A 13,763-nucleotide genomic window follows, 5' to 3' on the forward strand; every position below is an offset into this window, starting at 1 on the left:
CTTCACGCCTCTGGGAATTTTATTTGAACACAAATGCTTGGGTTTTGTCTGCTTTTCTATTTTTTAAAAGAGTCAGTTGAGCAGACTGAAACATCATATAAAAAAATGATTAAAAAGTTGATATGTGAACTAATTTAGTACTGGATTTGAAACCACATAATCCCTTTATTTTTAGTTCTTTATAATGTGTACAGTTTTTGAAATTGCAAGCAGTCCTCTAATGTGAGTCTCCTTTCTATCGTCTCAACAATGCATAGCCAGACTCCCTTACGCAGCCAGTTTCCCCATAAACGTTCCATATCTTAATGAAGCAAATGTCCTCTGACTGTGTCTTCGGTATGAACAAATGAAAATATACAACTTACAATAAAATCATAACACAAAAATACAGAATTTATCATACAAATAAGGATGATGGTCATTTTCACAAATAAAATTGCAAGTATTGGTGTGCTGTTAAAAACCTGGAAAGCGCACTGCCAGCAGGGGACGCAGCGTGGCGCAATTGCTGCGGGAAAGCGAAGCAAATCTTCAAAATATTAAACCTAGAACTTTTAGATGATAATTAAATCTACCTTCACAAAGTACTTAAAGAAGTGAAATCATGGGCCATTCATAGAACCGTCGCTCTAAATGGCCAAAAAGTAAAGATATTTGTATGCTCACAGTCAGAGCAACTTCATGCTACACAGCTAAAAGGAACCAGAGAACGAACAGAAAAATAAAATGTGAGCTGTAAATACCAGCATCCATCACGCATCAACAAACTCTGAAGACATTTTCCTAAGGGGACAGGGAACTCACAGAGGATGAAGCAGTGAGACTCCAAACATGAAATACCCAAAGTATCAAGTTCATTGAAATAGTGCGATGCTGATTCCCAGGGGTCTCAAATGGTAAGAAATGTTTTGTTTGAAATAATAAAGAGTTAGGCGGGGCGGTGGTGGTGCCCACATTTAATCACAGCACGAGTGAGATCCAGGACTGCCAGGGTTACACTGACAAACCCTGTCTCAACAAACCAAATAGTTTTAATTTTGCAAATAAACTAAGTTTTACAGAAATAGTAGTGATGGCTGCCAAACAATGGGACACACTTAATACCACGTAACTATACACTTACAGTTGATTAAAACAGCAAACTGTCATAAAATGTACATAGCCGCAATAAAAACGCGACTCTTTAAAAAGAAAAGCATTCAAACACTTCTTATTCACTTAAGAAAATCAATTTCTAAAGAAGTAACGAAAGTATTTCTTTTTAGATAACTGAAACAATACAGTTCTAAGATTAAAAATTACTCAGTCATTAATCTTAAAGACGAGTCTTTCCTTCAAACAATATTATGATAAAAGCAAAAGACCAACGTATTCAGTTCATTGCGAAACTGTGAGCACAACCATGTGTTCATGAGAACACCATAACAATCAAGACAGAAAGGGTCACAGACAGTGCAGCGGGCTGGAGAGGAGGCTCGCAGCTGAGAGCACTTGATGTCCATGCAGATGAGGATGCTTCCCAGAACCCACATAGGATAGAGCCATCTGAAACTCCAGTTCCAGGGGATTGGACCCTCTCTACTAACATCCACACAGAGGCTCACAGCCATCTGAAACTCCAGTTCCAGGGGATCGGACCCTCTCTATTGACATCCACAGGAACCCACACAGAGGCTCACAGCCCTCTGAAACTCCAGTTCCAGGGGATCGGATCCTCTCTACTGACCTCCACAGGTATGCATATGGTACACGGACATATATGCAAGCAAAACACTTATCCACAAAGCAGAGTAAATAAATTATTAAAATGTTTGTAAAAGTATAAGAAAATTTTAAGAAAATATGCAAAATTAAACATTTCCCCGTTACAAGTTAATGCTAAGCTCAGTAAAAAAACAACTTGGGTATAGAAATAAACATTGGTGTGAGGGATGAATATGACAAAAGGCTCAACAAGTCCCCGCACTCTGGAGCGGGAGCCTGGGCAGCAGTCTGGAGAGAACACAGAAGGCGGTGCAGTTACTTACCCACGGGCTTTTCGCAGACGAGGCCATCCGCCATAGACGTACAAGGGTTCGCTTTCAGCCCTGCCACTGCGGCCCTCTCTAGATAAGCACAGAATCCGGAATCATTTGGTTCTCCAGGAAGCCACTGCAGCGTTGTGTTTGTAAAGGGAGACATGTCCTCCCATCCCCAGTAGGAAATGTTGATCTTGCGTAAGCCTACCCATGGTGACACTTTCTGTGAACAACAGGGCGCAGGCATGGAAAGTGTCAGAAGTGAGACTACTACACGACACTGCCCAACAAGCAGGTCACTATCATTAAATACACATGTGAGGACCCTAAAGATACCTTCCTAATCCCTTTTACTTCCTATAGAGATTTCAGGATCATCTAGAGGAAGACAGATCACAGGACTGTTTTGAGAGCACTGGACTTTCAGCTTAGCTATAGCTTGGATGATTGTTGTCAGCCTTGCTTATTTTTCCGCTCCTATAAAATGGGGATGTAGACTGTCCTTAACCCCTGCATTCAGGAGGCAAAGGCAGGCTGGTCTTCATAGAGAGGTCCAGGCCAGCTATGGGTGCACAGCGAAATCCTACCTCAGATAGATAGATAGATAGATAGATAGATAGATAGATAGATAGATAGATGATAGATAGACAGATGATAGAAAGATTGATGATAGAGAGGTGATAGAAAGATAGATTAGATAGGTAGGTAGGTAGGTAGGTAGGTAGATAGATGGAGGTAGATGGATGGATTAGATAAACACGTAGATAGATGATAGATGGATAGATGGACGGATGGATATACAGACAGCTGATATAGATAGATGATAGATAGATAGATAGATAGATAGATAGATAGATAGATAGGCAGATGATAGAGATGATAGATAGATGATGGATGGGTAGATGGATGGATGGATGGATGGATACATACATATATAATAGAGATAGATAGGTTGGATAAATAGATAGGTAGATAGACAGACAGACAGATAAATAGATGATAGAGAGAGAGAAAGAGAGATAAAAACCCACCAAACTAAAGGGGAGAAATATCAATGTTTAACATATCACTGCTGCTATAACTAATACTATCACATTTAATCAGGTTTTATCAGTTACAGATTTAAGAACTACAGATAAATCCAAAATCTGCACTTTTCAGAAACAAAAAAACAAAATATGTATGGATTCTAAATAAAAAGCTCACAGGAACCCCCAGATGGGATTTCCTCACTATTCAAACTTTAATAACATTTTGGGAAAACTGACATCATCTTTGTCATAGACAAAGTTTGATGACCACATTAAAAAACTGATAAATGCAAGTTGACAAAAGCCACTATTCTTAATTAACTATTTTAATAGCCTCAGTGATAATCAAATTAGCATAAACTCAAAATTGGTTCTATATTTATATAACCTACTTTAATCATTATTTAAAAGCAAAAATATATTCTAAACCAAGTCCCACTGTTCTATTAGATTATAGAAACTTCTATTTAATATATCTTCTTAGTAATAAATTACTAAGCTACTTAATAATCACTATGACGGAAAATTGCTTCAAAGAATCATTCTTAATTCTTTTACATATGCAACATAATAATAGAGAAAAATATCACTACATCTTATTTCTAACAACATAAATAAAATATTTATACATGGCATTCATGTTGTACAAAAAAAATTTCTCAGGGAGGTTAAGCTAGCCACAGACATTTTTTGTTTGTTTGGTTGGTTGGTTTTGTTTTTGTTTTTTTTTTTTTTTGCTTTGTTTTCTTTCAAGGCAGAGTTTCTCTGTTAAGCAGTCCTTGCAAACCTTTAAATTTTTAAGTGTATAAATATAATGAATTACAAATTGCAAATACTCAATAGATATTTCTTGGATAAAATTAAAATACCTTATGAATTTTCCTTTTGACAATATGTCATATTGCCAAAAGTGTATAGTATATACAGCAATTTGATAAAGTTCTTAGAACAGAAATTATTTTATACTATCTAGCATAATGCTGAGACAGAGGTAGGGTTAACAGTGCTTCTGATTATAAAATTATGCATGATACTCCACATTAGAATTATATGTTTGACACATTTGTTCTAAGAGATATTTAGATAACAAAAATCTGCCTTTTAAATCATGCTTTATAATAGCACCAGTCAGATAATCAATCCAACATAGATATTTCACATTAAAATGTGCTCCGTGTCATAGGAACGCATCCTCGACTTCCTATCTACAGCAAAGAAAAGCCATTTAAAATGAAATATTACTCCCTAACTCATCATGATAAGAATCTGAAAGAAAAGGAAGAGAAGCAAAAATGTGATAAAACATTTAATGTAACTATTGCCCAGTAAATGAGCCAGACGGGCAGCTGAAAGTGAAAGATAAATTACTATGTTATGAAAATTTCCTGCACCACTCCATAAATCATCGTAACATTTCATTAGCCATTTCCGATAAGTAAATGATCATTTGACCCAAGATATCTCTTTAAAGTGAATGAATTCGCCAATCTTTATTGGCCAAGGAAGGGTTATCTTAAGCCTGTGCGCCGGCAATGACTCAGGATATAATTCATTTTATATAAAGATGTGCCAAATGAAATGTCACCTTCAAGTTTCCACTTTGAAATCCTATGAAAAGTTGTTTCTGAGAAAACAAAATATTTTTATTATGTGACTCAGCAACCCAGACAATCTGAGTTTAATGCCCACTCCTTATGGATTATCATAACAGACAGCAGAAATCAGAAGCTACAAGAAGTCCTAAAATATAGAAATCAAATGACCAGATTTGTGGCGATTTTGTAACAGCCAAAAATAACTGATGTTAAACACAGGAAAATCAGCAGAGCTCTAAGGACAAATTCCTATGGTCCTGAAATTCAAACACGTGAGTGCGAATCAGATGCTCATGGGTGACGGGATCCCAGCAGCACTGACCTTCATGTGCGAGTGGTAAACCGTCGAGTGCATGGACTGCGAAAGAGAAGCCCCTAACATCACAAGAAAAACACAGCTCTCATCTGGACGTCCCATACATTTACCATAAAACTTTACTTTAAAAGACTGTTACCGTTTTCTAAGTCACAAATATCGAAACGTCTCCCCAGCCTGCTAGCACACACAGTGTGCAAACCATGCGTCATGCTGGAAGCTCTTCAAGACAACAGCACAACCTGTAGGGTCTCTCCGACTTCCTTATAAATGTCTCCAAGGCGGCGAAGGCTGCCTAGGGCCTTTCTCCCGGACCACTTCATAAGCTCAGGCTAGGACTAGCTGTCCCTCCTGATCTTCACGAAGCACCCCGAGTGCACCTACCACTGCATCCCCACACTCAAGAACAACTGCTCTTGTGTCTTTCTGTACTGCGCCGTCTGAGAAGAGGACCTTACTGCATCTCTGGGTTTCATACAGCAGTGGACTACCCAGTACAACAGCCGGTTTTCATGTGTTTAATTAGAAAGTGTCTGTCCATCCTTCAGATAGACATTTACTTTTTTTTTTTTTTTTTTTTTTTTTGGTTTTTTCGAGACAAGGTTCTCTGTGGTTTTGGAGCCTGTCCTGGAACTAGCTCTTGTAGACCAGGCTGGTCTCGAACTCACAGAGATCCGCCTGCCTCTGCCTCCCGAGTGTATTTTTTTAATTTAAATTTATTTATTTATTTATTAAGGATTTCTGCCTCGTCCCCGCAACCGCTTCCCATTTCCCTCCCCCTCCCCCGATCAAGTCCCCCTCCCTCATCTGCTCGAAGAGCAATCAGGGTTCCCTGACCTGTGGGAAGCCCAAGGACTGCCCACCTCTATCCAGGTCTCGTAAGGTGAGCATCCAAACTGCCTAGGCTCTCACAAAGCCAGTACGTGCAGTAGGATCAAAAACCCACTGCAATTGTTCTTGAATTCTCAGTATTCCTCATTGTCCGCTATGTTCAGCTAGTCCGGATTTATCCCATGCTTTTTCAGACCTAGGCCAGCTGGCCTTGGTGAGATTCCAATAGAACATCCCCATTTTAAAAGCCAAAGAAGAAGAAATCATTTCTACGGATCGCGAACCACTGCATACATCCGTCATGTAAAGGGCTCACCTGCTGTGTGTACTTCTGTATTTCATCCAACACAAACTCTACCTCCTTAGAAGTAGTCAGAGAAGCGAGGTTTCCACTGAGATTATAGCAATAAAGCTTCGCATTGTCGTAACTTTCTCTACTGGAGTTGATTCGAAGACAGGCATCCCCAACATGATTCCAGCCTTCCCCACAAAGGTGAGCTAGGTAAAGGAAAAAGAACTGCATCTTAATTTCTCATACAAAAGTACGATTTCTATCCATCCATTAGCGCATCTTACCTTAGGGATGTCAGGGGACCTCACTTGAAACATCAGGGATTTCAGGGATTTGGAGACACATCCCCTGTAGACTGTTTACATAGATGTCCCAATAATGTCCTCAAACAAAGTGAAGATGTCCTACTTCACAGAGACCCCTATCTGTGGTGAGACTTCAATCTATTATTCTAAATCAATACATTTATTTTTAAAACATTTAAATAAATTTATGTAATGGTGTAGGAAGATCTGGGTGACCCTCGTGGTTTTTCACCGGAGAATGGATAGAAACAGTGGACACGGAGAATGGAGGGAAACAGTGGACACGGAGAATGGAGGGAAACAGTGGACATGGAGAATGGAGGGAAACAGTGGACACAGAGAATGGAGGGAAACAGTGGACACAGAGAATGGAGGGAAACGGTGGACACGGAGAATGGAGGGAAACGGGACACGGAGAATGGAGGGAAACGGGACACGGAGAATGGAGGGAAACAGTGGACATGGAGAATGGAGGGAAACAGTGGACACGGAGAATGGAGGGAAACAGTGGACACGGAGAATGGAGGGAAACAGTGGACATGGAGAATGGAGGGAAACAGTGGAAACGGAGAATGGAGGGAAACAGTGGACACGGAGAATGGAGGGAAACAGTGGACACGGAGAATGGAGGGAAACAGTGGACACGGAGAATGGGGGAAACAGTGGACACGGAGAATGGAGGGAAACAGTGGACATGGAGAATGGAGGGAAACGGTGGAAACGGAGAATGGAGGGAAACAGTGGACACGGAGAATGGAGGGAAACAGTGGACATGGAGAATGGAGGGAAACAGTGGACATGGAGAATGGAGGGAAACAGTGGACACGGAGAATGGAGGGAAACAGTGGACACAGAGAATGGAGGGAAACAGTGGACACAGAGAATGGAGGGAAACGGTGGACACGGAGAATGGAGGGAAATGGGACACGGAGAATGGAGGGAAACAGTGGACACGGAGAATGGAGGGAAACAGTGGACACGGAGAATGGAGGGAAACAGTGGACACGGAGAATGGAGGGAAACAGTGGACACGGAGAATGGAGGGAAACAGTGGACACGGAGAATGGAGGGAAACGGTGGACACGGAGAATGGAGGGAAACGGTGGACACAGAGAATGGAGGGAAACAGTGGACACGGAGAATGGAGGGAAACAGTGGACACGGAGAATGGAGGGAAACAGTGGACATGGAGAATGGAGGGAAACAGTGGACACGGAGAATGGGGGAAACAGTGGACACGGAGAATGGAGGGAAACAGTGGACACGGAGAATGGAGGGAAACAGTGGAAACGGAGAATGGAGGGAAACAGTGGACACGGAGAATGGAGGGAAACAGTGGACACGGAGAATGGAGGGAAACAGTGGACATGGAGAATGGAGGGAAACAGTGGACACGGAGAATGGAGGGAAACAGTGGACATGGAGAATGGAGGGAAACAGTGGACACAGAGAATGGAGGGAAACAGTGGACATGGAGAATGGAGGGAAACAGTGGACACGGAGAATGAGGGAAACAGTGGACACGGAGAATGGAGGGAAACGGGACACGGAGAATGGTGACACAGAGAATGGTCACAGAGAAATAGGGGACACAGCCATCAGTTTTAAATATGATAAGGAAGAAACATTAATTTTAGCTTCTTCAGTGTGGGACGTGGGTGTCTTTGCCACGTTTTTCTATGCCCTACATACTTACTTTTTCATAATTAAATCAGGGTGGGGATAAAACTTAATATAAGGGATTTATTTTTATTTCACAAATCAAATTTAAAGCAAACTAGTTTTGTAGCTTTGTTTTAGCTTTTTACAAATCTCTCTAGTGAGACATAATGACACTTTTTTCATATCTTCAGCCAGATGAGACTGTGTACTAACTGAAGAAGACGTCTTACAAGAACTCTCATGTCTGCTTCTACAGACAGGCGACCGCTCCTGATGCCTGCGGCCATGCCTTCCCTGCTGTTATGGACTGACAACCTTTGGAACCATGAGACAAAACAAATCATCCTCCTCCTCAAGCTGCCCTTGGCTGTGGTATTCTGTCTTAGAAGCAGACAACTAATCCAAGTTCTTTTTGCTTAGAAAAAACTAGGGTGGCCTTAGGTGTATAGGTAAAGAAAACAGGTCTATAAATTAAATAATTACTGATAATAAGTCAAACAAATATTTTTAAAAAAAAAAATTGAGATATAATTTAGCCATTAATAAAAGGCAAAAACAATTTTTCATATTAATGAGACAGACATTAGGTTGTTTTTACATAAAGAATTAAATCTTTACTGAATATCTGATCTATTGGGACACAACATCTTCCATGTTTTTCGGCATTAACAGCTATTTTAATCTTGCAATCGTCATTGTTGAGAACATCACTTCTCATAATTATGGAGAACAAAATGTCAGAAAGATGTTTAAGGACAATTCAGAAATTGTTACAAATTCTGTTCTAATATCAAAGTTTATTGAAAACTTCTTATGAAAAGCCAGCAATTCAAACAGCAATTTTAAATGGAGCATTCAAACACAATACAATGAAAAGAAATACTAATTTACAACTGACATGCTGAGAAATTACAATGGACAAATGTTTAAAAGACTGTAATTAAATCATTATGTTTCTGTTAGAGAACTCTGTACATTCAATAGAAACAGTACGGTTTATAACACACAACGATCCTGATTCTGAGCACAGCGTCTCACAGAGCATCTCTGGCAACACACGCTAGCATGTACAGGCAAAGCGAACATGGTTGTGTTCAGAACCCGGCTGCCATGAAGTTACAGGATGCAATAAAGATGTTGCCAAAAACATTTCAGATTCATCAAGCATTTGTTTTCTAACAAATTTTGGTTGCCCGGTACTCAAAAAACGTTTACTTGCCAAATTTTCTAAACCCCATTATAACCAATGTGACCCAATAAGGAATAATAAACTAGAGTTTAAGAAGCTGGACTTCATGGCCTTAGAAGAACCCACACTTGTTGGGGAATATTATTTTCAGGTGTGTGACTTTTGCTCTTGCTGGTAACTCTGTGAAGCTGTGATACTGTGCCTGTCTAAAATACCTGATGGTCCTAAAAGAGCTTAACAGCCAATAGCGAGGCAGGAGCAAGGATGGGCAGGGCTGGCAGGCAGAGAAGATAAATAGACAGAGAAATCTGGGAGGAGAGAAAGAGGAGCGAGGAGAGAACAAGGAGAGGAGGAGGTCAGGGAGCAGTCACTCAGCCACCCAGTCAGCCGTGAAGAAGTAAAGAAAGGTATACAGAAATATAGGAAGATAAGAGTCCTCAAGTAAAAGGTAGTCAGGATTATATGAGTTAAGAAAAGCTGGCAAGAAACAAGCTGAGCTATGGCCGGGCATTCATAAGTAAGAATAAGCTTCTGTGTGTGATTTATTTGGGAGCTTGCTGGTGGGCCCCTCATAAAGAAAGAAAGAGTAAAATATTCCACAACATTCAGGCATTCCATCGTGGGGCTCGAAAATCCATCTAAAGCCGAGAAAACTGAAAAAAATAAGGCTCCTTTAATAGTTCATGCCCTACTGGCGAGCCCTTGAGCAGCTGGTACTTGTAGTGCAGACAAAAACGAATTAAAAATGCCCGCCACAGCACAAGCATTGGCATTCTAGAAGGGTTTAATGCAGTTCTCAGTCAGGAACCTCCAACCAGGCAGTAAGCTTTAGACTTGGTTTTCGAACCCCCCCCCCGCCCCCCCCCCCCCGCCCACTCGAGAGTGGGTGGAATCAGCCTAAAGAGCACTTAGAGGATCCAAGTGTAGGTAGGTTAGCACTCTAAAGTTTATTCCTGTGGTCAAAAAAGGTTGAGATAGGAGTCAAAGAGGTGCAGATGAGAAAACCTCTAAATAGGTTCCGGTGTGTTTTACAATGTGTGAGGCTTAAGAAATAAAGAAAATGGGTAGAGACCATCACAGAAAGAAACGAACTGGTTAAAAATAATAAAGTCTTTAAAGAGACAGTAAAAGTAATGTAAAAGAGAAAAGCCACCTAAAGATGGGAAACACAGGGAGTCTGAATGCTGTATAGTATTGTGCTGATTTTCAATTTTTGATTGCTAAAAAGCAAAGGACAGCTACTAAGAGACCTGGAATTGAAAGAGGGACCGTAGAAATAAACCAGCCTGTATACTTTAAGAATGCCTAAACTTAAAACTAAAGTCAATTGTGTTACACTGTATATATTTTTTACTCTTGTTTGAAAGACTTTTGTATAATGATACAAATTAAGGTAATTTTTGTTACCACATGTTGTATATGTTTCTATTCTTGTTTAAGATATTATACCTATGCAGTTCATTTAAAATTGAAAGATAAAGCTCTAGTTTTAAAAGCTATTATTAAAAACTATATGGGATAATCAAGAAACAAAGATCAATAGTTAGTCATTTATAACAATCAAATTTGTAGATATGCTAGGTATGTTTTCCAGATCATATAAAGATATATTTTAGATAGACAGATAGAAGATCTTCAAACCTTTCAAAGGCCTACAGAATATGCATTTAAAATGTTTTGTCAATTTAGGGCTTTTTATAACAATGAGACACATCTGCTCCTGGCAGCACCAATTTAGTTCAGAGACGATAGGGGCACTAAAATGACTCCGTATGGAGTTTGCTGTCATTGTGGCAAGGTTAGCCACGGAGCAAAGAAACTGCTCTTGCCTTTGACTGCTGACCATGTGCTGTGCAGACTGGACATGCAGGACCCCCAGGAAAGTGATTGCCTCAAACATTGCCAAAACAAGGTGGGATGGTCATTCAGGGTTCCTGCTTCACAGAAGAAACTGCCAGACATTCTGCAGGACACAGAGGAAAGTGACTTGCCAATATAGGTGGGACAATCTTTCAAATTTCCTGCTTCATTTAAAAGTCTACCAGATACTATGGGCCTGTAGCCTGAAGACAGGTGCCCCAACATTACAGAAGAACTTTGGGTGACTATCCAGGCAGTCAGATGTCTGTCATTTCTAGAGTTTTTGGAAGTCATTTGCAATGCACGTTTTGTTTATTTCAATAGTATAGCCTTTGGTGGAGTTGAAGAATAGATGGCTACAGTTGCAGTTTTCCTTAGATATGATAGCAAGTAATTTAGGTAAAAAAATTTTGGATTTACTAAGATAGGATATATTATGGAGTGATTTCTTTAAATTTACTAAACACAAATGGATTGCAATTCAGTACATTGTCAATGTAATCTTTACTTCCTAATTGTTCTTATTGTATAAGTCTTATGATGTTAAGGTTGAAACAATTCATTTTGTTTAGAAAGAACAAAAGAGGAAATGTTGGGGACTATTATTTTAAAGTGTTACTTTTGTTTATGCTGCTTTTGATTAACTGTAAAACAATGATTCCTTGCCTATCTGAAACACCTGATGGTCCTAATAAAGAGCTGAATGGTCAATAACGAGGCAGGAGCAAGGATGGGTGGGGTCAGCAGACAATGAGAGTATAAATAGAAGGAGGGAGAATGAGAAGCAAGAGAACAAGGAGAGGAGGACTCCAGGGGCCAGCCACCCAGACAGCCACAGACCAAGAAGGAAGGAAAGGTGTATACAGAATAGAGAAAGATAAAAGCCCAGAGGCAAAAAGTAGTAGGGGTAATTTACGTTAAGAAAAGCTTGCAAGAAACAAGCCAAGGCTGGGCATTCATAACTAAGAATAAGCCTCCATGTGTGATTTATTTGGGAGCTGGCTGGTGGACTCCCCAAAAAACCAAAAGAGTAAAATTCATACAACACAGAGCAAAATCAACAAAATGAAAATTCAGAATGAAGTGTATCTGCTTTGAACTCACATGCACACTTAAAGGTCTTAGGGATTCAAGCTCACCGATAGCTAATATTCTGAGGCTTAACTGGCGGACTGTGACTAAGATGCTTATATCTAGAAGTCCCTCAGGATGCTCTGTTGCCACTTAGGGACTGTTATCACGGAATGGCTTTCTTGTCACGCTGAGGTCACAAGTGCAGCGGTCTTCCTGATCTTACAGAATCCAAAACACCAAATCACTTTTCTTCACATGGCGAAACTCTATGAATTACTTGTGGTTTCACACTGGAATGGTTTAGACGGGAAATGACTTCCAGTCTCCAGCATCTCAGCACTCACTCTGGTCCTGTATTTCCTCACTGTGCCCCTATTCCTCTTGCACATACATTCTGTGCAATTATATAATGGAAGAATGTAATTTTCTCTTTGATTTTTGCAGGGGTTAATGTTAAGAGGGTTAACGTTAAGAGACGGCCTTGAATCTTGGAAGATACACAGGACTTTTAAACAGGATTGAGCATGTAAAAGACCACAGAGACTTTGAAAGTTGAACTAAATGCATGTTGTGTCAGGATACTGCCATGAGCCTATGGGAGTCAAGGGATGTGGCTGTTTGAATGAGGAAGACCCCAAAGGCTCAGGTACGGGAATGCTTGGTGCTGAGTTGTTGGAGCTCTCTGGAGAGATTTAGGTACTGCAGCATGCAGGGTGGTCTTTGAGACTCCTGATAAATCCAGCTTTTTCCTCTCAGTTTATTGTTGACTTTCATGAGCTTTTGCTTGATTTTTTATGGGGCCACAGCTTCCTGTCCCTGCTGTCATGTGTACATCTTGCTGCAATGACTCTCTGCCACAATTCACCCACATCTCTCTGCAACCATGAGTCAGATAAACTCCTGCTAATACAAGTTTCTGTGACCATAGAATTTTACTACATCAATGGGAAAGTAACTAATATATGAATTAAAAGACAGAAATCACACAATCATCTCAAAAGATACAGAAAAAGCCTTTGAAAAATCCTGCATTGCTTTCATAATAAAAGTCATGGAGAAGCTAGAGATGGAGTGCTTTCTGCAACATACTAAAGGCTACATGCAGAAAACATACAGCCAACAACATACTAAAGGCTACATGCAGAAAACATACAGCCAACAACATACTAAAGGCTACATGCAGAAAACATACAGCCAACAACATACTAAAGGCTACATGCAGCAAACCTACAGCCAACAACAACCAAACAGGAAAGCTCAAAGCATTTCCACTTAAAATCAGGGTCAAGACAGTTCTCCACATGTGTTTAATGCCGTGAAGAAAACCAAGAGTGCAGATTTGGGAAGAAGTTGAAGTATCCCTGACGATGCAATTTTATGCGTAAGACCCTAAAAACACTCTTCAAAACCCCTTACAAGTCGAGAAACAGGTCAAGCAAAGCAACAAGGTATAAAAACCAATGTACAATTATCAGCAGCCTTCCTATATGCCAATGACAGGCTGAAAAACCAGGGAAACATAATAGTGTAGACATTAAAACCAACAATTAACAAATGGACTTTATAAAACTAAAAATGTTCTGTACAGCA

At 40.1% G+C, this 13,763-nt stretch overlaps 1 protein-coding gene across 3 annotated transcripts in view; it reads right to left on the reverse strand.

Moving 5' to 3' along the window:
- The window catches only part of Atrnl1 (attractin like 1), a 561,295-nt gene that overhangs the window by 453,906 nt on the left and 93,626 nt on the right, over positions 1-13,763 (reverse strand). For all 3 annotated transcript variants that reach the window (XM_041661191.1, XM_041661190.1, XM_041661192.1), the window contains exons 15-16: positions 6,108-6,289; positions 2,028-2,241 (exon numbers count right to left, since the gene is read on the reverse strand). In XM_041661191.1, the coding sequence (XP_041517125.1) occupies positions 2,028-2,241; positions 6,108-6,289 (396 nt within the window). The remainder of the gene's footprint in view (positions 1-2,027; positions 2,242-6,107; positions 6,290-13,763) is intronic.

The sequence above is a fragment of the Microtus oregoni genome, unplaced genomic scaffold, assembly GCF_018167655.1.
Source record: "Microtus oregoni isolate MIOR12 unplaced genomic scaffold, Mior012 000012F_ref0000307, whole genome shotgun sequence".
Lineage (NCBI taxonomy): Eukaryota > Metazoa > Chordata > Mammalia > Rodentia > Cricetidae > Microtus > Microtus oregoni.